Raw genomic sequence first — 24,121 nt, 5'->3', positions numbered from 1 at the left:
CTCCTTTCAATTCTCCTTGCTGCCTTTAATATTCTCATATGTAAATTCCATTTGGTAAAGGCTTTTGTCTTAGATTTTGAGCAAAATGGATATTCTCATTCATTGACTGAGATTTTTATAGAGAGCCTGTGAAATTATTTATCTTTCTAGTTCAATAACTATTTTCCCCCTCATCATTTTTAACTCACATCTAGCTCAGTAAATAAACAGTAGGAAGAAAAAAAACCAACACCCAGACATCAAACAGATAGATTAGCAGACCAATCCTGTGGTTGAGGAAAGGAATTTTTTTCTCTCTCTCCTTTGTTGGTCTAATAGGCAAGGTATGTGCCAACAGATTTTATAAGCACCTGAGAACAGCAATGACAAGTACAGACTGAACTCTCAGAAGTCCAGGTGGCTTTGACATTTCCTTCAAGGACCCTAACCAGTCTGCTTTAGATGGACACGAACAATAAGGACCACCGGGCTTTGCTCAACCAAGGAGAGGAGAATGAATTGGTGAGTTCTCCTTTCTTTTTTATAGCTTTTTTTTCCTCCCAAAGTGCCCAAGGCTGTGGTCAGGAGTTCTTTTTAACTACATTAAAGATAAACCACAACACTAGCAGTACTGGTTCTAGACTGAAAAGGTTTTGGTCTGGTAGAGCTCTCTGAAAGCTGCAAGGCACAATTGGGAAGCAGGAGGTTTATAAGGGCTGAGCCACTTGTGCCTCTGGATATTAGAGTTTTTGCCATCTGCACGTGTGATGAATCATGTGAAGCAGCTTCCTAGACATGTTGCAGAGTGGCCGGGATACATCCCCACATGGTTATAATTGAGAAATGAGCCCCTTCTCATTTGTGTCACATGGGATTGGAAAAACAGGTGAAAACTGAAACAATTTATTTATTTTTTCTTTCTCCTGTTTCCTATGTCTGCCTGACCTGGGCTCAGAGTACCTTAGGCTGAATCAATGTTTTTTTTTTGCTAAACTCAAGAGGGGTTTTCAGCACCAAGTGTTGAAGAAGAAATTATGTAAAGCTTGGTGGGGTTTTTTTTTTAGCACATATTTAAAAAATCTCATGTTTATAACTCTTTTTCCCTACTATCTCTTCCACCAAATATGCACAAATCTTGAAAATGGATCATTATAAATGTGATAACTCTTCTATAGTATCTACTTGCTCCTTGGGAGTTTATATTTTATAATGTCATTGAATTTTCAGAACAAAGAAGGAAAGAATCCTACTTCATAGAAAAGAAATCAGACCAGGGAGGTTAAGTAACTTGCCAAGGTCATTAGCCAGCAGCAGACAGCCTGGGAATGCAGTCCATTTCTTGTCTATACTGTAACTGGTCCACACTACAATAGTGACCATAGTTAGTAAATGAGAAAAGTAGAGAGAAAGGCAAAGGTAGAGTTGGGGGGGGGCATGGATCCCACTGTGGGCAGAAAAGAACCCAGAGTATGGGTTTCATATTTCAGGAAGGTATTACTTTCCTGCATGGCCTCCCAGTTCCTTATAAGCTATGGGAAATCCATACCCACTTTGTTTCCACCTGATCTTATTTTTTAATCTAAAGAAAATAAGTGGCTCTGTCTATAGCTGGGCTATCCAACAAGGAAGCCAGGGGCCATCTGTGGTTCTGGAGTACTTGAAAAGAAACAGATCCAAACTGAAAGGTGTTATATACATGCCAGACTTTGAAGAATGTAACAAAAAGGCCCATAAATAATATTTAGATTAATTGCACACTGAAATGACAATATTGTGGATAAAGTAACTTGAACAGAATTGATTAGAAACATTAATTCCTCCTGCTTCTTTTCCCTTCTTTAATGTGGTGCCAAGAAAATTTAGAATTGCAAATGTAGCCTTTATTTGTACATTATTGTACCCTGTGAGGCTTGTGAAGATGCTACAATGCTTTAACATCTTCAGACTAAAAGGATTTGAAGAATTAAAATCTACTCACCTGTGTTCACTGCTGAATGATTCCGTCCTGGGTCTGAAGTTTATGACCAATTAGAAGAGTGTTCAAGAAAACCTTATGAGTCTTTATTTTTTCTAAAAGTTTATGACCAAATAGATGAGTGTTCATGAAAACCTTATGAGTCTTTATTTTTTCTAGCTAGGTATTGTGTTTGATAGGTATTGAATGGATAGACCAGAAATTTTAATCTCCCAGTCACAGGACAAGTATGTGTATCAAATAGTTAAATAATGGTGCACGGTTTCTTTTTTTCTTGTGTGTGATCAGACATTTCTAGAGATATCCACGGGAAACCCCTATTCAGAATTATGCAGTGTTGGCTTCACATTGACAGCGTGCTCTGGGGAAAGGAAGCTGGAGGAGGAATTCTTTTTCACCAATCTCACTCTCAGAGAGAGCAGAGAGTTTAATCTGACTGTAGGCCACAGGTAAACCTGGTGGTTCAGATGGGCCTGGGGGCTCCCGCGTGCATAAACTAAAGAGGAAGCTGTGACAGCTTCCAGCTGTCCAGCTAATCAACAGTCCAATGCTGTTGGATTTACAGGGTTTCAGAAGGAAAGCCAAAAAATGTGAAGTTTTGTGTGAAATAGCCTGATTATAACGCTTTGGAAGTGAATCCAAACAAAAAAGATCGAGCAGGTTTAACAGAAGTGTTGACATGGCTGAATACCATCACTGGGGGCCAACCAATTGTGGATACAGTCCCTCCGCACTTGGCTCTCCCTTTCCTGGGGGTTTATCATGGACCACTCTGACTTGTACTTGTGTTAATCAGAACAATCCATTGTCATCGTATGAGAGGATTTGAGGGGAAAACTAGACAACTGTTGGAGCAAATAATACATTCTTTCAATCAAACACCGAGGAAGAACCTAACTGAACGGGGGCTGTCCTGTGAATTATTCAGGCTGTCATAGATTATTTTGCTGAGCTCAGCATGGATATATATCATCACATTAGTTTCAAAAGTTAAATTCTGTCTCATTTCTGTCTATAGTTCTCAGGCCCTATCTCCTCTGCCTTGTGGAAAAGCTAATGCTTGCTGTTCTGGGCAGGTGCTGGGTGTTTGACAGGCAGTTTCTCATTTCACCCACACTACAGCCTCAGGGGAGAAGAGACATCCTCCTCTCTCAATCTTCTTCCCACTCCCCAATTTCCTCACCATACCACAGAGCTAAATAGACCCCTTTTCCTTCACTTTTCTTTTTCCTAAAATTTTATCCTGCCCAAGAGCTTCCTTTGACCTTTCCAGTTGCAGTTTTCTGTTTTGCTTTTTTTCCCCCTTGAAGTTCCCTCAGGATGCGCAACTTTACTGACAGTCCACAGAATCCTTCACACAGAGATCCTCGATGAGCCAAGAACCTTGAGACCTTTGTGCTTGGCCTCATGGTGGGCTGGATTGGAATTTTGGCTCTATAAGGCCAACTAATAGAATCCAAGTCATTTGTAAAATAGAGACACTACTTAAAAAGCTGTTCCCTATCACTTAAGGAAATGCTAGAAGAAATATCACATCCTAAATGTAAATGGTGGGTAGGTCACAACTGGGCTTCTTAGGTTTTGGAACATCAATCAAACAGCAGCAGGACAGTGTGCTGCTTTTCCCACATGTGTGGGGTCCATGAGATCTGAGAGAGAAAGAGAGAGAGAGAGAGAGAGAGAGAGAGACAGAGAGAGAGACAGAGAGAGAGACAGAGAGACAGAGAGACAGAGAGACAGAGAGACAGAGAGACAGAGAGACAGAGACAGAGACAGAGACAGAGACAGACAGAGACAGAGACAGAGACAGAGACAGAGAAGAGAGGGAAGGAGGGAGAGAGAGAGAATATGCATGGACTGATTTTTTCCTGACTACTTTCCATGCAATATTCCACACCCATAGCAAAAGTAAAGAAGTTCTTAATGAGCCAGTGAGAAGGGTGTATTGTTTTATTATTGTTACCCTTCTAGGAGGAATAATCATTCTGTCTCTTCTCAGCTAGGCAGTCTGAAGGTATACATGCACCCCTTAGCCTCTGTTTCAGAATTCTCTGGCCATGTATACTTTCTCAAGATAGTGTTGATTCTGGCTCCTTTCTTAGTCACAAGTGATACTTTACTCATCTGGGCTTTACAGCCCAACTAGTCCCCTTCTGTTCCCTTCTGTGCAGACATTCACTGCCTGGGTGTCAAAAACCTAATGAGAGAGCTCCAGAAGGAAAAAAAATAGCTGCTTGGTATTGGAAGAGACAAAACAGATAAGAGAGCATTTCACATGGCAATTTTTTTTTCTGCCAGTGGAGGAGTTCTGATATCTTAGACAGCAACCTGGGCTTTACTGGAGACTAAATCATATGTTAGCTACATAGTTGTGGAAATGTTTCTGGACCATGCCCGCTGTCTCCTTCCTCCTGACTCCTGCCTCCTGACTCACAAGAGTCATGTATAAATTATGGAAAGTGCTATGAAATATAAGAGGTTCACTCATATTTCATTTATGAAGTGCAAATGGATGATGCAGGCAAGTTGGATTAGGTAAAACTGATGTGGAGCACATTTCCACTTTCTTTGATTAAAACTTGGGGAATGATAATTGCTTGAACTCTACCATTACAAAAACAAATAACATGTAAAGAGTTGGTACAAAAAAGATCATGATATTGGAGTATCTCAATTATTTCATACAAGGTTGTGCATTCCTTAATTCCCATTATAGGACTCGCAGCTCAGTTTTACTCTCCCACAAACACTCAAAGGATGATTATTGAAAAGTGAAATGTTAAAATTTAAAAGCTTTCTCCTACATTCTGCCAACACTTAAATTAGCATGTTGTATGAAGGTAAGCACGTCAATCTTCTACTGACACCTTGCTGTGAGGGGGAGATAATAATATAAGCAACATAATCAACATTAAAATTTCTCTCATGTAGATTGCTGGAGAGAACTTGGCAAGATGCATTATAACATGCCTCACCGTTGACTTTTTGATTTAAATTATGATGAACATACAAGGTGAGAACATTGGCAACATGCTCTTATTAGCCATGCATGAAGATGCAATTGAAGCGCTTGATTTCATCATGGCTGGGTTTCAGACTGATATAGTTATAAAAAAATCTCATCTTGGAATGTTTTAATAGAAGTCTGTTGGACAGAATTGAAGAAATAAAAATAGTTTGGCTATCATCTCTACTTTTTAGGGACTCTCTAGGAAGTTATATTTAATTTCTGAACCTGTATTTCCAGAGAAATGTCAAGAATTATAGCCTACTTGGAGGGAATTCTATGTATCACAATCCAGAACTGTTTTCAAGACGTTGGCAGAAATTCCCAAGAGAGCAGTCATGGTGGTTGCCTTCCCAAAGTCGAGTGGCTGATGTGGGGTACTAAGTAGAGGCTCTTCCTTAGGGAAGAACTTCCCAACTACTATGGAGGAAGTCTTAATACGACATCCTACAAGTGAGTTTTGACTTTGATAACAAGATAAACTTGTCACATTGAGTATAAATGTAATGAGCATAGCTTCTATCATTATGTTATGTCATATAGCAAATGGGATTTCATAGGTGTAATCAGTGTTTCTCAGTTGAGCCAATTAAAAAAGACTCTGGGTAAAGCTCACTCAACCTTTTAAAGAGGATGTGCCTTTCCTGATGTATTTAATGCTCAAACAGGATTTAGAATGCAATTGGGTTCATCACTCCACCACTAAAACACATGGGTATGTAAGAGGGGCTAAATGGTAGGAAAGTTCTTCTTGGCCCATTTGACGATGGAAGGTACAATGTGGCAAGGAACTTTGAGTTATCTCTAAGAATTGACAGAAGCTACCAGATGCTAGCCAATAAGGTAATAGAAGCCACAATTTTCAAAAAAAAAATACATGACTTAAATCATGCTTTAAAAATACAAACTTGAAAGAAAGAGGTTTCAGCGCTTCTGAAGGTATTCACCCTTGATAACATCTTGAATTCAGTCTTGAGAATTGGTGTTCTGAGAATCAGCTAAATGGATTCCCAATGCATATAAGATAATATTTTGTATTGTTTTAAGTTGCCAAGTTTGCTATATAGCAAAAGAAAACTCCTATACCATCACATCAGACCAACAAGAGAGCATGCAGCCTGTCTTAATTAGATAATAGATATTCTTCTGCCAAAAATGGTATAGAGCTATTTTTCCTAGCAGAAAATTTGAACCAAATAATCTGTGAGGTCTGTTTCTGATCAGTGATGCTCTTATTCCTCAAATAGTCATTAAGAGCACATGCTACTTTGTCCCAAGGACTTTATATATGGTAAATTCTGGTTATAGAAACTGTCTTTGGTAATCAGCCTAGGTGTCAGAATACCTTGTTGCCCACACTTCCTGCTCTGTCATTATTTTCCCACCAAACAAGAGCCCTTCATGGGACTTTAGCTTGCAGGAAGACAACATGCAGGACAAGCTGACATTCTGAGCAGTATGAGAGTGACAGTGTGCTCATCTCTGCAGTAAGTACTGGGTTTGGAGTCACACTGCTGGCATCTAAAATGTCTCTTCTGGAAAGCAAGCACAAGGGGGAAACATAACAGACTGAATTACCCAATAATTGTTTTGAATATCTCCCAAGATTGGGTTCCTTGGACCTACAAATAATGAGAACTTAGAAACATAAGTAACAGTACTTATATAATAAAGTTGATTTTATAGGTTACCATGAAGATTACATGACAACTAAGATAGTCCTCAAGAAAAATTTACATTGTTTTTCAACATAGAGAATGATCATGAAAGTTAAATGTAAGACATTTTTGCTCTAAAAAAAGAGTGGTGTGTGACACCAGTGTTTGTTAGTGATTAGTGACAACCATTTAAATGGCCATGGATGGCAATACCAAGAACAGAAGTTTAAAGAATAATAACTATATGAATATGGTTCCTTAACTAGGGACAGTATTATCATACCACTAAAGAGATGAACTTTCATGCATTGGCAGAAGAGATAAGAAAATAGAATATTAAGAATATTCTTTCATCTAATATGTAAAAAAATAAGGTTTGTAATGTCAGTGTAGAGAAAACAAGGGGTAGATTATTAATAATGATAGAAACGTGGTGATATGATTCTTGCTTTAATAAAAAGCAACCAACAACAAGATAACAAGGTAAAATAGGTTGAACATGGTAGTCAGTCACATCTGTAATTTCGGCTATGTAGGAAGCTAAGGCAGAAGGATGGTCTGAGGCCATCCCAGAAAAGGAAAAAAACAAAAAACACCACCACTACTACCACCACTACCACCACCACCAAAAACTTGAGACCTTATCTGAAAAAAATTACTAAAAGGAAAAAGGACTTGCTCAGTGGCTCAAGTGGTAGAGTACTTTGCCTAGAAGTGCCTAGGTTCTGAGTTCAAATCCTAGTAGTGCCACAATACAAAACAAAATGCCTAACAAATTTTAGCATCATTGAATAAAGCTAAACTATAAAATGAGATCTCCTTGGCCAGTGCCTAAAAGTTAAGGACCACCTAAAAAAGTTAACTTTCTATAAAATTATTGGAATGTTCCTAACCATGGAAACACCTAACATACCATTGCAAAGAAAAAACCCAAACAAGAGGAGCAGACAAATGAAGAGAAGAAGCCAGGGCCAGGGTGGAGTCAGGGGAGGGAAGTGACAGCAAAGAATGCAGTAAAAATTTCAATGTATATTATACAAAATTAAGAAAAGCGAGGTTTGAGGGATGGATGAGACTGAGGGATGGGCGACTTTGATGATGAGGTACTTTAGTCATAAACCACTTCATTGAATATCAACTTCTTTGTTCAACTACTTAAAGATCATTTAAAAAATATAAAAATGCTTTATGCTGAAGAGAAAAAAAAAGAGAAACCTGAACAACACAACAGAACTCAGACCACAATCACAACAGGCACAACTGTGTACAGAAGGCAATCGTGGTAGTTTGCATGACTTTCATTATGTTTTAGTTGAGTTAAAAAAATGTGCAGCTTTGTGCTGTGGGATTACTGGATTGAGTGTTCTGAACTCTGGAACAGAAACACCCATTCCAAGGCATTTGGTTCACCCACTGATTCACTCATTTGCCTGTGTAGGGGGCACGCAATAGAACAGTTTAGGTGACTGAACTCAGGAACAGGAAGTGGCAGGTACAAGATCACACTGCAGAAGCAGTAGAGGTAGTGCACTGTCAATTCTGACCAGGAGATTCAAACAGGAAGTGACAGGCACAAGATCATACTGCTGAAGCAGCAGCCGTAGCACACTGTCAATTCTGACCAGCAGATTCTTGGGCGACAGATGAAGAATATATCCATACAGTGAATTATAATTCTTATTTCATCCATGGGGCAAGGAATGAGTTTAACCAACAGAGATGGTAAACCCAAACTTGTGTCCCCCACAAACTCTGCTTTCTAAGTTCAGATAGGCCCTGGGCTATCTTATGGAAGCTATGGGTAAAACCAAAAGGGCACATTCCAAAAGGTAGATAAGAAGAAAGACTGAGGTAGGTAATTTGGGTAACAGGGCCAGGATGGTAGGAATCACTGAGATGAGTAAATACAAGTACTCCTCCTGTCTTTTGACAAGATAACTGCAGAAGGTCAAATGCCCATGCACACCGCCAGAGTTTTCTACTGGCACCATTTACAAGTCGTATCTCCTGCAGCCATTCACCCCACAGGCCTCTAGAGTTCCCAGGGTGTTTTGTTACAGTGCTTTCCCCTTGAATGGGGAATGCACGCATTGGTGTGAGTGTGCATACTTTGACATAAAGCTCCTGCTTTCAGCTAATCCTTGAATTAACCAGGCGTTTATCCTAAAGCCCTTCTCTCCAGCTTCATACACTACAAAGGTGAGTGGTTTTCTTTTTGGTCTTCTACTTGATGTCAGTTTTGACAACTTGTGCCCTTTTGGGGAAAGTAAAAACTCCATTTAAGCCATTGGATCAATCACTTTGGGAAATAACATTTGTTCTCCATGTTGCCTGTGGTCAAATCATTTCACAATGAGTCCAATGGGATTAGCCACTATCAACTTACTGACATTTTGTTAAATTGTGTAGTACCCAAGGTAATATGAACTCTTCACACATACTGAGTGCTCAAAATGTGCTATGTGCATTGGATGCATTCTCTCTCTGTCTCTCTCTGTCTCTCTCTGTCTCTCTGTCTCTCTCTCTGTATTTCTGTTTGGTAGTGGATACTACATCCAGAACCTCACACTTTCCAGGCAAATGCTCTACCACTTGACATTTGGCTTTCAGATAAGATCTCATGCTAACTTTCCCTAAGCTGGTTTTAAACTGTGATCCTCTTACATGTGCCTTTAGCAAAGCTGGACATATAGGCATGTACTACCACACCTGGCCTATATGCATCATCTTATTCATTTCTCACAACACATTTAGAAGACAGTTATTGTCATTAGTGCTATTTAGGGTAGGAAGAAGTTGAGGCATCAGAAGATGTCTGTCCCCAAAGTCCCATGTCCCAAAGTCATGTGTCTCATTAAAGGACGCGGAAGTATGTTTTTAGCTTGGTTTTCTCATGTGGACATGTCCACAGCTTTTAGCTACAATGCAAAATTACTGCTATTGCATTTTATAACCAGCCACTGTGTTATAACCAGCTGCTCAAAGCTGTTCTTTTTATGTGAAAAACATGGTCTGGTAAGTTTAAATCATGGATGATAGTGATTGAGCACAAAGCCTATGTGAAAGCTTCTAGAAGGCAAAAAAAAAAAGGAAAAATAATGAACAGAGGTTATGGTGTTGGGTCTAGATAGGGAGCTCAGCTGTAATGTTAGACAACACTTCTGTGAAAAGCGTGTTGTATTTTATTGTCATTCCTTTCTTTCTCTGTACTTTGGACTTAGGTGTGTTATTTCTGGCATCTGGAATTCAGATCCTAGCTCCGAACAAAAAAAAGTGAAGGTTACAATGCTGCTTAGAAAGAAAACTAAAGGGTCGATATGACATCCTCCGTGCTCTTCAGCTCTACTAATAGGTGGCAGATCTCAGTTCTTGGTCTGACAAACACAGCCTGTTTCCATTACCAACTCTGACCCAGAATATTTCACCCCAAAACTGCAATAGGCACCTTGCCTCTCCTTTGACTGAAACTATTATCAAAACACCTGCTCCCACTGCTGGACTATCCTTTTCACTTAACACCTTACTTACCGTGCCTCTCTGTAATCTTCACAGCTACGCTTCCAGCCCTGTGCTAGTATTATTTTCCTAAGGACAGACAAGGAAACTGAGAGTTAGGGAAATTGAAGTGTGAGGTAGATGGATAGGAGGAGGTAAAAGTTATTTTATCCCAAAGAGCCATGTACACTGGGTTTGTCCTTATGACCTCATTCATTTCCCACTATCTGTACATTTTCAACATGCCTAGGTTCTATTTACTTTTCTCTTCTGATGATATAAATTGTTGCTTCTCTCTCTATTCGCCACCCTGAGTTTATTAGTAGATTTGATTACAACTGATTACATTAGAGAACTAATTGTTAAAACATTAAAACTGAAATTAAATGGTCAGAATAGAAACATTTGTGATACACTGAGAAAAAAAAGACCTGGCAATCTACATGAGAATTTTGCTAAAAGAATACAAGGTGATGATGTTAAGCCCCAAATCTCAAATCTCATACTAGCCAGATCCGTTGTGAAAAACTGAGATCCGATTTAGAAAGGAGTTTCAGCAATGTTTATGAGAACAATTTATCAAGGAAGTGAAAACATTGCTTCTATTCATCTTTGCTCAAGGAACCATACATTTCACAAAATTGCTTTTTGATGTTTACAAGCTTCTTTGTCCCTTTATTTCTCTTGCTTCCTCTATGTTTTCAGCTGAACTTCCTCTCCTGCCCTGCTCCCCGCTTTCTTTGGAACAGATAAGGGAAAATCATCTGCTGGCATTTTGATAATAAGATATCCTCAGACCTGAGAACTGTCTTTTACAGAATCCTCTTTTCTTGTCTTGGTGGAGCTCTGTGTTAGGGATGCGATTTCACCACAGCTTTGGTGAGAGTTGCTTGTACAGATCACTCAAAAAAAGGTATAGCTACCAGCTCCCCAGGTCACCAGACCTCCTGCTTCCACAGAAATTGCTTCTTTTACACTGTTCCACAAGAAATGTACTCATTATCTTACTTATGTAAGGTAATGTGCATCACCTTTACAATTAAATTAAATTAAAAAAAGAAAAAAGAAATCTCTTCTTTGGCCCTTCTCTATTTATTAACTTTGCAAAAAAGCTGTAATTTTTTCCTTTCCCAATCTAACTCTTTTAAGTAATTATTTTCCATATGATCATGTTCCAAATAAACTCACAAACAAAGTTTATTATCATTCTAGCTGGGCCCAGTGTTTCATACCTGTAATCCTAGCTACCCATGAAGCTGAGTTCTGAGGATCATGGTTCACAGCTAACCCAGGCAGGAAATTAGGAAATTCCATGAGATTCTTATCTCTTATTAATCACCAAAAAGTGGGAAGTGGAGCTGTGGCTCAAATGGTGGAGAGGTAGTCTTGAACAAAAAGCTTAGAAACAATGTCCAGGCCCTGTCCCATGACTGGCACTCACACACACACACACACACACACACACACACACACACACACACACACACACACACACACACACACACATTATTATTATTATTCTGTTGAGGGACTTTTAGATTGTTACCAGTTGAAGGCTTGATGAATACAGCTGATCTGAATATTCTTGTAAAAGGTATTCTTGTAAAAGAATATTCTTATACAAGAATACATTAGTTGTCATACCTTAGCAATAGAGTTTGATGAAATGTTTCTATCAATTCACACTTCCATCAACAATGTGTAACAAAAGTTCTAGTTACTTTATGCTGTTATCATTACTGTATATAATCTATTTTTAAATTGGCCATTCTGTGATTACATCATTAAGCCACTATGTGACTTCAGAGGAAATACTCAAATTTGGTTGTGTCAGTATTTGGCTTCGTTTCTTCTTAGTTTTCTTGGCTCTTTTAGGCTGTGACATTGTACCTTTATTTTGTATTTCCTTAAATGATATGATATAAAAAAATCTTCTAGGTTAGTATAGACAATTTTGAAGTCCTCTTTTGAAAGATTCCTATTCAGAATTTTGTTTCTCTTTATTGTGTTTTAACTGAATCAATTTGCAGTATGTTTTCATTCATTCCAAATATGAATCCTTTTTCATATATAGAGATAATAGGGCTTAGAAATCAATGGATTTTCTCCAAAGATCTTTGAATGGAAAGAAGCTTTTAATTTTAATGATGTCCAATACACATATGTATATTTCTATTTAAGAAATATCTACTTGAGCTGGGCACTGGTGGCTAATGCCTGTAATCCTAGCTACTCTGGAGGCAGAGATCTGAGGATCATAGTATGAAGCCAGCCTGAACAGGAAAGCTCGTTAAACTGTTATCTTCAATTAAGCACCATAAAAGCTAAAAGTGGAGTTGTGGCTCAAGTGGTAGAGCTCTAGTCTTGAACAAAAATGCTCAGGGACAACACCCAGGTCCTGATTGCAAGCCTCAGGATTGGTACAAAAATAAAAAATAAAAAAATAAATAGCTGGAGCTGGGAAGGTGGTTCAGTGATAGAGTGCTTGCCTTGCATGCATGAGGCCCTGGGTTTGATTCCTCACACCACATAAGCAGAAAAAAGCTGGAAGTGGTGCTGTGGCTCAAGTGGTAGAGCACTCACCTTGAGCTGAAGAGCTGAGGGACAGCGCCCAGAGTTCAGACTCCACAACCACCACCACCACTACCACCACCACCACCAACAACAACAAAAAGCTAAAGAAGTTCATGAAATGTTCCTTTAGGATTTTTCAAATTATTTTATTGTTTCAAGTTTCACATTTAAATATGTTTTTCATTTCATATGAAATTTTGAATTTGGTTTAACTTTCTCAATTTTCTTTGTTGCTCTTTTTTTCTGTATTGTATATGGTTTATTTACCTAATGTCTGTGCTTTTGTAGTATGTCTTCATTTCTGGTGGTATGAATTCACCACACTTCCTTTGTGAATTATTGTCTAGACTCTTCTAAGTTCTTTACATTTTCATACCAATTTTACAATCATTTAACTAATGGCCACACAAAATGTTTGATGAAACTTTAAATCAGATTGTAAGAGTCTATACAACATAATATGCTGCTACATTTATTTAGGTCTTTACTATCTCTCACTAATAATACAAAATTCTTACACATTTTTGTTAGGTTTATTATAAGGTAATTGAATGCCTTTCTTGATAGTTTTAAAAGTTTTACTTAATTGTCATATAGTTGTTAGCATAAACAAATACAACTATTTTCTATACCCACCTAGTATTCAGCAATGCTAATAAATTCATGTATGGATATTTAAAAATATGTAACTGAATTATCCAAGCATAGAGAGTTTTACTTAATTTTTCCAGTTGTTAGAACTATTTTTTTCTTTTCTGTGACTTACTGAATGAATATTAGTAATAATCCTTGAGGATCTTACTTCACGTGGAGCTCAGGAGGAAAAATTCACTATTTCATCAGTAAATATGATCTTGGCTTTCCATCCAGACATGGTTTCCTGACTTATGTTTCTTTACAGTGTTAGAGATTGAACCTCGGACCCTAAACATGCTAGGAAGAAGACACCTCCCAAGATTCTTAAGACTGTTTAAAAAATCATGTAGTGGTATTGGATTGTACCTGTATTTTTCTATATCTGTTGATATGCCCTTCTGAATTCCCCCCCAAATATTAACACTGCAAAGTGCTGGTTTCACATTATTACATCCCTAGAACAAATACCATTTTTGTAAAATGGATTACCCTTTTATTATATCACTGCTTTGGTTAGATAAACGATTTCATCTATATTTATAATAGATCATAGTCCATCATTTTCCTTTCTTACAACATGCCTGTTGGATTCAGGTACCTGAATATAGCTTTTTAACAAGTTAGGAGTATCTTCTCATATCCTCGACTTGCAAAGATGCAGGAATAAGAATGGTACTGCTCCAGCCTTAAATATTAGAAAGAATTCACAAGCAATCTGGACTTAAAGATTCCTTGCAGGAAAGATTTTTTAAAATTTTCTTTTATTGTAAAGATGCTATATAGAGAGTTTACAGTTACATGAGTAAGGCAATGAGTGCATTTCTTGACAAGCATTGTTACCCCTTGGTTTTTTGTTTTTGTTTTATGCCAGTTCTAGGACTTGAGCCACACAGCTCTACTTGCCAATCTTTGGAGATAGAAGTCTTCTGGACTTTCCTGCCTAGAATGGTTTTGAACCACATTTCTCAGATCTTAGCCTCCTAAATAGCTAAGATCACAGGCATGAACCAACAGCATCTGGTTAGGAAGGATTTTTAATTAAAGTATCCCCTTTCCCTCTCCTTCTCCCTCTCTCTCCCACCCCTCTCCCCCTTTCTTTCTTTTTTCTTTTTTGGGTCAGGTCGTGGGGCCTGAACTCTGGGCCTTGGCACTGTCCCTCAGCTCTTCAGCTCAAGGCTAGCGCTCTACCACCTGAGCCACAGCGCCACTTCCGGCTTCTTTTCTTTTTGCTTATGTGGTGCTGAGGAATCGAACCCAGGGCCTCATGCATGCAAGGCAAGTGTTCTACCACTGAGCCACCTTCCCAGCCCCTTCCCCTTTCTTTCCCTCTCCCTCTTCCTTCTTTTCTTTCTCCCTTTCTCCTTCCCTCTTTCACTCCTTCCTTCCTCCTTCCCTCCCCCACTCTGTCTTTCTCTTTCCCCCTCTGATTCTACCCCTCTCTTTCTTATTTGTGGATCATAGGATTGAACTCAGGGCTTAATGTGCACTATAAAAGCACTCTAACACAGAGCTACATCTCCTGCCCTTTATTTCTGTGTAAATTTCATTTTGAGATAGAGGTTCACTGAGTTCCCCACTTGAGAACTGAAACCAACTATATATCTCAGATTGGCCTTGAACTAGTGATTGTCTTTCCCAGTCACCCTGTTGGCTAAGATTGAATGTATGCTAACAACCGCAAAACCATTTGGATTTATATTTATGAGTTCATCCATTTTCTACATCTCCCAGAAGTACCAGTTTGGCTGTTGATTTTCTCTATTGTATGTCTGATTTCTATTTTATTCATTTCTGCACTCATCTTTAAAATTTCCTTCTTCATATATTATATAAGATTTAATTTGCAATTCTTTCTATGACTTCTTGAATTGGAAGAAGCTTGCTTTATTGATTTTAAACTTCCTTTTCTTTTTCTTCTATGCTTTTAAAACTATAGATGTCCCTTCACCATATCCCTTGAGGTCTGACATCTTAGTTTTCATTTGCATTCAGTTCAAAATCTTCCCCAATGTCCCTGTAATTTCTTTCTTTATTATTTTTTTTGTCAGTTTTGGGACTTGAACTCTGGGCCTGGACACTGCCCCTGAGCTCTTCAGCTCAAGGCTAACACTCTACCACTTGAGCCACGGTACCACTTCCAGTTTTCTGAGTGATTTATTGGAGATAGGAGTCTCATGGTCTTTCCTGCCTGGGCTGGCTTTGAACCGTGATCTTCAGATCTCAGCCTCCTGAGTAGCTGGGATTACAGGTGTGAGCCACCGGCGCCTGGCTTCCCCTGTAATTTCTTATTTGACTTTCACATGTTATTTAGAATGTGTTGCTAAACATTTGAGAAGTTATATTTTTTGTTAATTTCTAGTTTAATTGCAATGTATTTTGTCTGAGAATATGATCAATTTAGGCAACTATTTTATGACTACTTAAAAAAATTGAACTCTGGGGGCTGGGAAGGTGGCTCAGTGGTAGAGCACTTACCTTGCATGTCTGAGGCCCTGGGTTCGATTCCTCAGCACCACATAAGCAAAAAGAAAAAGCCGGAAGTGGTGCTGTGGCTCAAGTGGTAGAGCGCTAGCCTTGAGCTGGACAGCGCCCAGGCCCAGAGTTCAGGCCCCATGACCGGACCCCCCCCCCCCGCAAAAAAAAAAAATTGAACTCTGTTACATGTATTTGGGGCTTGAATTTTTCTCTGGTGCTAAATAGTTCTTTCTCCTCTGGAGAGGACTCTTGTCCTTCAGCCTCCTTTGACTCCCTTCTACACATGCTCTAGTGCTTTGCTCTTGTGCTGGAATTTTCTCTTGATATATAAGTTTACCTTGTGAGTCTTCTCTTGAGCAAGGACTCAATCCAATTTTTTTTTGTTTTCCTTTGCTCCTTCCTTCTTTCCCTCCCTCCTTCCCTCCCTCCCTCCCTCCCTTCCTTCCTTCTTTCCTCTCTTTGATCAAAGATAGCACTCTACCACTTGAGCCACAGCTCCACTTTTGTTTTTTTGTGGTGGTTAATTGGAGTTAAGAGTCTCATGGACTTTTCTTCCTGATCTGGCTTTGGAATTGCAATCCTCAGATCTCAGCCTTCTGAGTAGCTAGCATTAACAAGCATTACCTGCACCAGAAGCCAGCAATGCCCCTAGATGCTAGTTTATATTTGTTGAATTGAATAGAGTTGATGTAATCTAAGTCAGTTTTTCTCTTCAGCCTTTAAATGCACAGGGAGAGGTAGCCATACCAAACTGTGCACCCATTCTGGTGACCTTTGCCAAGCCATTGCCTATGGAAGATCTCATTAGTGTATAAAAGTTACCATCTGGTTCAGTGGAAGCAGCAAAAAAATTGAAATTTACAGTTATTGTCTATACACTTCTGTATTTGTTTACTTCACCATGTTAGCTAAATGATGTTGTTTGAAGTTCTGTGTTTTTAATGATTTTTGTGTTTATTAGTTAGCAAGAGGGAGTGGATCAAAATCTCTAGTGCTGAGTGGATTTAAATTCTACTAATTTTACTTTATAAACGGTGAAGCTATATTTTGTGCACACAGAAATTTATACAATCATGCTTCCTTTCTATTAAGTTTACCCTTTAGCTTATGAAGTCTTTCCTTTTCTCTGATATTTTCCCCTTAATATCCTTAAAGAAATGTGTTTTGTCTAATATTAATACAGCTGAATTCACTTTTCTTCCTCAGTGTTGCATGGTATGTTCTTACCTTCTTTTAACTTTTCTGCTTCTTGATATTTAAAGTATGTACCTTGCAAACTACACAGTCTACCTTTATTTTCCAGCCTAGTCATCTTTGTGTTTCGGTATCAAGAACATTCACATTTAATGTAACCCTTGATACAGTTGGTTTAAATTTCTTGAGGTTGCTATTTGTGTATGTCAGTCATTCTGTGTATTCTTTTTTTCATTTGTCATTGTAATATAGAAAGTTCCAGGTTTGTACATTCATGCCATACATGTGGATGTGATCACTTAACAAAAGGCCCTTGTCTTCACAACCCCCTGAACTTTTGCTCACGTTCCATTCTCCTAATCATTTTGTTGTTATAGACTGCACATAGAGCCTTTGCTTTGCCTTGCATGCATTCTTTCATTAAGGTATATTTCCAAGTGAGAGATTATTGATTGAAAGATGAAATCATTTGTATAATTCTCGGTACAGTTCACATTCTTAAAAAACTATTCTAGTTTTTTATGATATTAGAAGTATATGTCTGCAATGGTTTCATTGCAATCTTGCTGGAATTCTGAATTAATCTTTAGCTTAAAAAGCAACTATGTAGGAAGTAACAGAATTATGATTCCCAAAGTCATTGTTGGGTATAAATAAACAGAAAAAAGAGGATGTGTTTAAGAATAAGCCCATTTCAGCTTAAAGCTGAACTACCTTTTCAAATTATTCTCCACATAACTGGGCTTTGGCAATAGCCCCCTAGAAAATAACCCCCAAAATGGGTGTTTATCACATAATATGTGAACTGGCATATATATTTTATATGGTTCTAAGAAAGCTATAATTCATTAATGAAAATCAAGCTTTTTAGAAACTGAAGGAACATGGATACAGAAAGTAGAAATTGAATTGAAAATATGCTTAAAATCAGAGTTAATGAATGTTTGTGTACTATATTTTAAACATTTTCATGAATAATCTTAAAAGAATGCATCTAGGGGCTGGGAAGGTAGCTCAGAGGTAGAGCACTTGCCTTGCATGCATGAGGCCCTGGGCTCGATTCCTCAGCACCACATAAGCAGAAAAAGCCAGAAGTGGTGCTGTGGCTCAAGTGGTAGAGCGCTAGCCTTGAGCTGAGGGACAGCGCCCAGGCTCAGAGTTCAGGCCCCATGACCAGATCAAAAAAAAAAAAAAAAAAAAAAAAGAGTACATCTATAAATTTAATGAACTCTTTCTCCCACATGAGTTACCTTGTTTAGGAGCTCTCCACATTGTAATTACTTTAAAGAGCAAGTTTATGGACATGGTTTTATCTGAGCACAACTAATTTGTAAGTTTCATATTTCTAATTAGTTTGTACAGGATTAGTTCCTTCACAGTGAAATGAAGTACCTGAGATCACATAGCTAGAGATAGGCAGAACACTTATTATTGTCTTTAGAATAACTTTCAACAACTCTTACTATAATCATCTACCACTGAGTTATTAGAAAAATCAATAAGAGCAACATGTTCCCGAAATTAATAAGATGACAATGTTTCCAAAGAATCATGCCAAGAGATTTGTTCTATGATACCATGATCTGAACTGGTCTGAGCTCCAAAAGTTCTATGGAAATTCAGCTAAAACCAATTTTCTTCACATTACAGTTCTGCTATCTTGGAGTTCAGATTCATAGGAAAGAAGAACACAACGAAGTTCAGCAAAGCCTTAAATAGGAATACAATAAGCATCGTTCATTTTCAGTGTGTTAGTAGCTGTTATAAAAATATCTCAAGAAAGAAAGAAACACAGACCCGAAGGAAACAAAACTTAAATGAGGAGAAGTTGATTTGGGCTCAGGGGTTTTAGCCCATGACTAACAGGCTCCATTGCTATTGAGTGTGACAAGGCAGAAATATGGCAGAAGGACCTGGCAAAGCAAAGCTACTCACCGAATGGAAGTCAGGGGAGGGAGAGAACGATGGGAGGAATGCCTTCGGTCAGAATTTACCAGTGACCCACTTCTTCCAATGAAGCCTCTCCTCTTAATAGCCTGTCAGCTAGGAACTCATCAGTGAATTAATCCATAGATAGGATTCATGTCTTCATGGTCCAGTCCCCTCTCAACAAGGCCACCAAGAACCAGAACCTTATATCCCAACTACAAGGATCAGCATCTCTTGGGACTTCAATTTTTACTTTTTAAAATTCATAAAGTGAACACGTATTGTAGAAGCTAGAAGTGAGAAATTGACTTTGAATAACCAAAACTATGTCTCACCTAAAACTGTATTCAAGTCTATTCAGTTTATGACAAATGTTGAGTAACCTACTACCTAGCTGCCTTTTGAAAGCCTTTCATAGACAGTCCCTTAAAACAGAATATTTATTTACACTTCCAAATATTATTATAAAACAAATTTGAATGTGGCAAAAGCTGGAAGAATATGTAGATTATAACTGTCATAATTTTATCATCTTTCTCCAACAAACTCATATCGATGTTTTAAAATATACCTAAAGAAAACAAATCTGGGTCAAAACTTGAGGCACTTTCAAAAAATATTTAAAAAATTATGAAAAATGAAAATAAAAATAAATAAAAAATCTGAGGTGATGCTTATGAATAAGTAGAAGCAACTAAATATGTCTTTTCTTTCTATTCCTGAGCAATGTTTTAAAATGATAGGGTAGTGCTTGCTTTTGTTCTCATTATCATTGTATATCAGCTGAGAGATTCAGTCAACCTGATCCAATTGTCTGGCTCAGGATTTTTCTCACACAATGCCCCTATGTCTAAAGTTTGTGTCTTTTGAAATAAAATCATATATTCATATGAAACCTAAAAATAAATTGTTCTTCTATTTATTCTCTAGGAGGTGTTTGGTTACCATACCCAGAATCTCCGGAGAGCTCTGTGCCTGGTTACATCCATGCTGACCTGCGGCGTCCTTCAACTGGTGTTCTACTGGAGGCCTGAGTGGAGGGTGTGGAGCAACTGTGTCCCATGTACTTTGCAAGAAGCAGACACTGTCTTGTTGAGGACAACAGTATGTGCCTCCGTGTTATCTATTTCAGATGCCATGATCATCACAGACAAACAAGCATTGCATGTTCTCATGTATAGATGGGAGCAAAAAAGTTAATATCATCAAGCCAAGGGGAAGGAAGGATAAAGAAGTATGGTTAATGGGCACAACAGTACAGTTGTACAAGAAATAAATTCAAATGTTCTATAGCACAGTAGGATAATATAGTTGACACACTTAATTGAATACCTCAGAATAGCTAATAGAGAAGATTTTGAATGTTCCCAACACATAGAAACAATAAATGAAAGAGGTGATTGGTAGGCCAATTACCATGGTATGATTATTATATCCTGTATATATGTGCTAAAATATCACACTGTTTCCCCTAAAATATACAGTTAGTGAATGTCATATAGCAATAAATATAGATCTAAGAAAAGAAAGAAATGCCATGATGATGTTTGAGGTCTAAATAGTGACTAGCCAATATTTCAAAAAGACATTGTTTTTCCTCCCTGTCAAGAGTTTTCCCAGACTGGAACAGGAGAAGAAACAGTGGTCTCTGCAATCTGGTGATCTTTCTGAACACAGCAATGAAAGACATTCTCTTCCCTTCAGCTCTGGGGAAATGTCTGGCATGGCAGGCTGACAGCAGTGGGTCATTATCTTAGGAACTCTTCAGTAGCAACTTGGACACTGTCACATTGGAATGATCATTCACTGTTTCAAAAATATGCGTTTAAGAGGGTAATAGACATCTTAAAACCTAGATGTCATCTAAAAATTGAGAAAAAAAGACTTTTTCTAGACTAAAAATTATCCTACAAAGTACCTACTCCCTTTATGTTCTAACTTAGTGGCTTGCAAATCTTGTGCATACTGGGATCCTCTGGAGAGCTCCTTGATGCTTAGATTATTGACTTCACCACCACAGTTTCTAATTCATTAGGACTGGGGTGAAGCTGATAATAAATACTGATACACTTGTTTAGAAACACAATTTTTCCCAAGCTTTGGGAACTCCTGGTCTTGTGCATTGGGTTAATTGAGCAGCTTATTTAATAGTATGTTTGAGAAATTCTGAGTGGGATTGTATTTCTTAGGATGAATTTCGAAGATATATGAGGAAGAAGGTGTTCTGTCTCTACTTAGCCACACTGAAGTTTCCCATAAGCAAGAACTCAAAAGAACCTCTGGTGGCAGACCGCCACTCTGTCATAAACCAAGCTGTAATGAAGCCAGAATTAAAAGTAAGTGGTTCTTTATTTTTGTCAGCTGTGTGGGGCTCGAACTCAAGGCCCAGGCACTGTTTCTGAGCTTTTTTTTTACTTAAGGCTAGTGCTCTACCACTTTGAGCCACAGCACCACTTCTGGTTTTCCAGTGGTTATTTGGAGATAAGAATGTCATGGACTTTCCTGCCCAGGATGGCTTTGAACCACAGTTCTCAGATCTCAGCCTCCTTAGTAGCTAGGATTATAGGCATGAGCTGCCAGTGCCTGTCTGGTAAGTGACTTATTTTAGAACACAATGGTATGTTGTGTTTGTAGAAAAAAGGATAAAAATGTGTTTATTGATGAAAAGTTCTGACTGTCACACCGTTGGGCTGGGAATGGCAGCTATGTGTCAAAGAAGTGAGATCCCATGGGGATCTTGAATAACTTTCCTTTCATGAGCTTCACCTCATAAATGACACTTGTCCCATCACATTTGTGATTACAGTTGCGATGTATCCAAGTGCAGAAAATCAGGTACGTTTGGGATTACTTGGAGAAGCGGTTTCGGAAAGTTGGGTAAGTATGACTTTTTCTTTCTAGCACATCAGGGGTATAGTACTGGCGTATTGAGTTTTATGAACTGAAGTTCCTGTTCCGGACACATCCTAGGTTGTTAGAGGACAGCAACTCCTGTTATGACATCCACCACACATTTGGATTGGGTCTGACCAGTGAGGAGCAAGAAGTCAGGTAGGATCTTTAGTGCTCCTGGGAGAGGAACTCTGCAGGTAGGAAAATAAAGTCTTAAAAAGGCCATTTAATTACATTGTTGTCGAAATGCTTTACCAGCTTGATATCATTGGCTGGCATCAGGCAGATATTCTATATGCTTCTCTGAAGCAAACTTATTAAAAAGACTTCAAAGATCAAGGCAATCAAGTAAAAATATGATCTTTTCTCTCAGGCATGTAGAGTACTTTTCTTTTATGTAGTTCTTCTCATTCTTTCTTCAAAAGATCTTGACTTGCCAGGCACTGGTGGATCACCCCTATAATGCTAGCTACTCAGGGCGGGGTGAGATCTGAGGATCACTGTTTGAAGCTGGCCTAGGTAGGGAAGTCCTTGAGATTCTTGTTTCCAATTAACCACAAAAAGTTGGAAGTGGAGCTCAAGTGGTAAGAGTGCTGGCCTTGAGCACAAAAGCTCAGGGACTGAGCCAAGGCCCTAGAGTTCAAGCCCCAGGGCCATCCCAAATAAAATGAAAGGTCTTGACTCACTCCATAAAATTAACTTTTTAGTTCTCCAGATCTTCTGGGAGCTAGAAAGACAGAATTCAGATTGCATTTTTCCCTACAAACAAGCAGCCCTAGAAATGAGGATTTGTTGTGTTGTTTATTGCTGTACCTGCAGCACCCAGAATAGTCCCTGATTAAGGATAGGATGTTTGTGGAGGAAATGAATAAATAAATGTGTCAGTGTTTGTCAACAACAGGCTTCTGATGTGACAGGAAGTTTTCAAGGAACCAGTAATTTGAAGAGAAAGTAGTAGTCATTGTTTCAGAGACATTCACTGGCTAGTGAGATAGAGACAATCATAGTGATACCATCATGAAATGTGTACATACCCACTGATTAAGACAAAGTTACAATGTATTATCTCACAGTGCAGGAGTTCCCTGCATCCATCAAGTATTGTTTGAAATGGCCAATCTTGGTGAGTCTAAAAAGGAATAATGCTAGTCTTCCCCAGAATCTTAATAATTCTCTTCACCTCTCAGCCAGTTTTAGCTCCATGGCTTGCCTAGTGTTCTTTGTAGTAACCCAGAAACACTAATTCTCAAGTTAAGAAGAAATATGCTACCTAAAATAGTAGTTTGAGCTGCCATTTTTGTAATTCTGATAGTATCAGTGAGGAGTACTTTGAAGCAAAGTTCTGCATTTTAGGAAGTATTCCCCCATGATTCTTTTTTTTTTTTAATTTAATTTTATTTTATTTGAGAACATACTGTACAGAGGGGCTACAATTACATGGGCAGGATAATGCATACATTTCTTACCAAGCATTGCAGCCTCCTCCTTTGTTTACCCTTCACCTCCCTTCCCAGCCTCCCCCCTCCCCCCACCCAATTATACCCCCCTCCCCCTCCACCGACATTGTAAAGCTGGTTTTGACATGACATTTTGTACTTCTCATTGTTGCAACAGGTCCACCTGAATCCTTAAACGACTTGTTTGTCCCCATCTCCTCCACATGTTATACTGACATCAAATATAGTGAAAGCGGGGGTTACACTGTGGGGGAGGGACATACAAAGCAACAAAGAAATAATCTTATAAATCCCCCATGATTCTTAAACAAACCAAGTCTAAAATTTTCTATATTGTTACAATGCCAGACAAGTATGAAAAATGAGTCAGGTATCTAGACCAGGACAAGACTTCAAATTGTCTTTGAAATGGTATCATTATAGAAGATGTGAGATGACTGCTTAACACATTGAAATACAAAAGAGTTTTCAAAGTCATTAGAAACATATTGGTTTAATAACACTAAGTGCAGATATTTAAAGGATTGATTTCGAGCATTTATGAAATCACATTGATGGAGATAGATAGATTTTGCGTAGGAAACCATTTCCACAGGAAAGATTTCCCATTAGTGTAGCTAGCTCACATTCGTTCTTATTTATCAAGTGCCAAGCTTTATCAAACATCATACATAATTAAATTTAAATCTGGTCCACACAATAAAGAAGTTGACAATCTAATAAGCAAGACAGAGTAGAGTATCCCAAATATGAAAAATAGAGGAGATAATAATCTTATAAACATAGGCATATTTTGTTTTATAGGCATGTCTAAGGAGAAAAATTAGAATGTGGAACATTTTCTCTTTCA

General features: G+C 38.3%; 1 protein-coding gene across 2 annotated transcripts in view; it reads left to right on the top strand.

Annotated features, from left to right (window-relative positions):
- Positions 1-363: 363 nt before the first annotated feature.
- Atp13a5 (ATPase 13A5) overlaps positions 364-24,121 on the top strand; it is a 100,940-nt gene continuing 77,182 nt past the window's right edge. For both annotated transcript variants that reach the window (XM_070029846.1, XM_070029845.1), the window contains exons 1-5: positions 364-501; positions 19,853-20,026; positions 21,112-21,258; positions 21,729-21,799; positions 21,893-21,973. In XM_070029846.1, the coding sequence (XP_069885947.1) occupies positions 442-501; positions 19,853-20,026; positions 21,112-21,258; positions 21,729-21,799; positions 21,893-21,973 (533 nt within the window). In that variant the 5' untranslated portion in view covers positions 364-441. The remainder of the gene's footprint in view (positions 502-19,852; positions 20,027-21,111; positions 21,259-21,728; positions 21,800-21,892; positions 21,974-24,121) is intronic.

The sequence above is a fragment of the Dipodomys merriami genome, unplaced genomic scaffold (assembly GCF_024711535.1).
Source record: "Dipodomys merriami isolate MVZ:Mamm:240054 unplaced genomic scaffold, mDipMer1.0.p SCAF_2, whole genome shotgun sequence".
NCBI classification, from domain to species: Eukaryota; Metazoa; Chordata; class Mammalia; order Rodentia; family Heteromyidae; genus Dipodomys; species Dipodomys merriami.
This window is presented reverse-complemented; position numbering and strand designations above follow the sequence as displayed.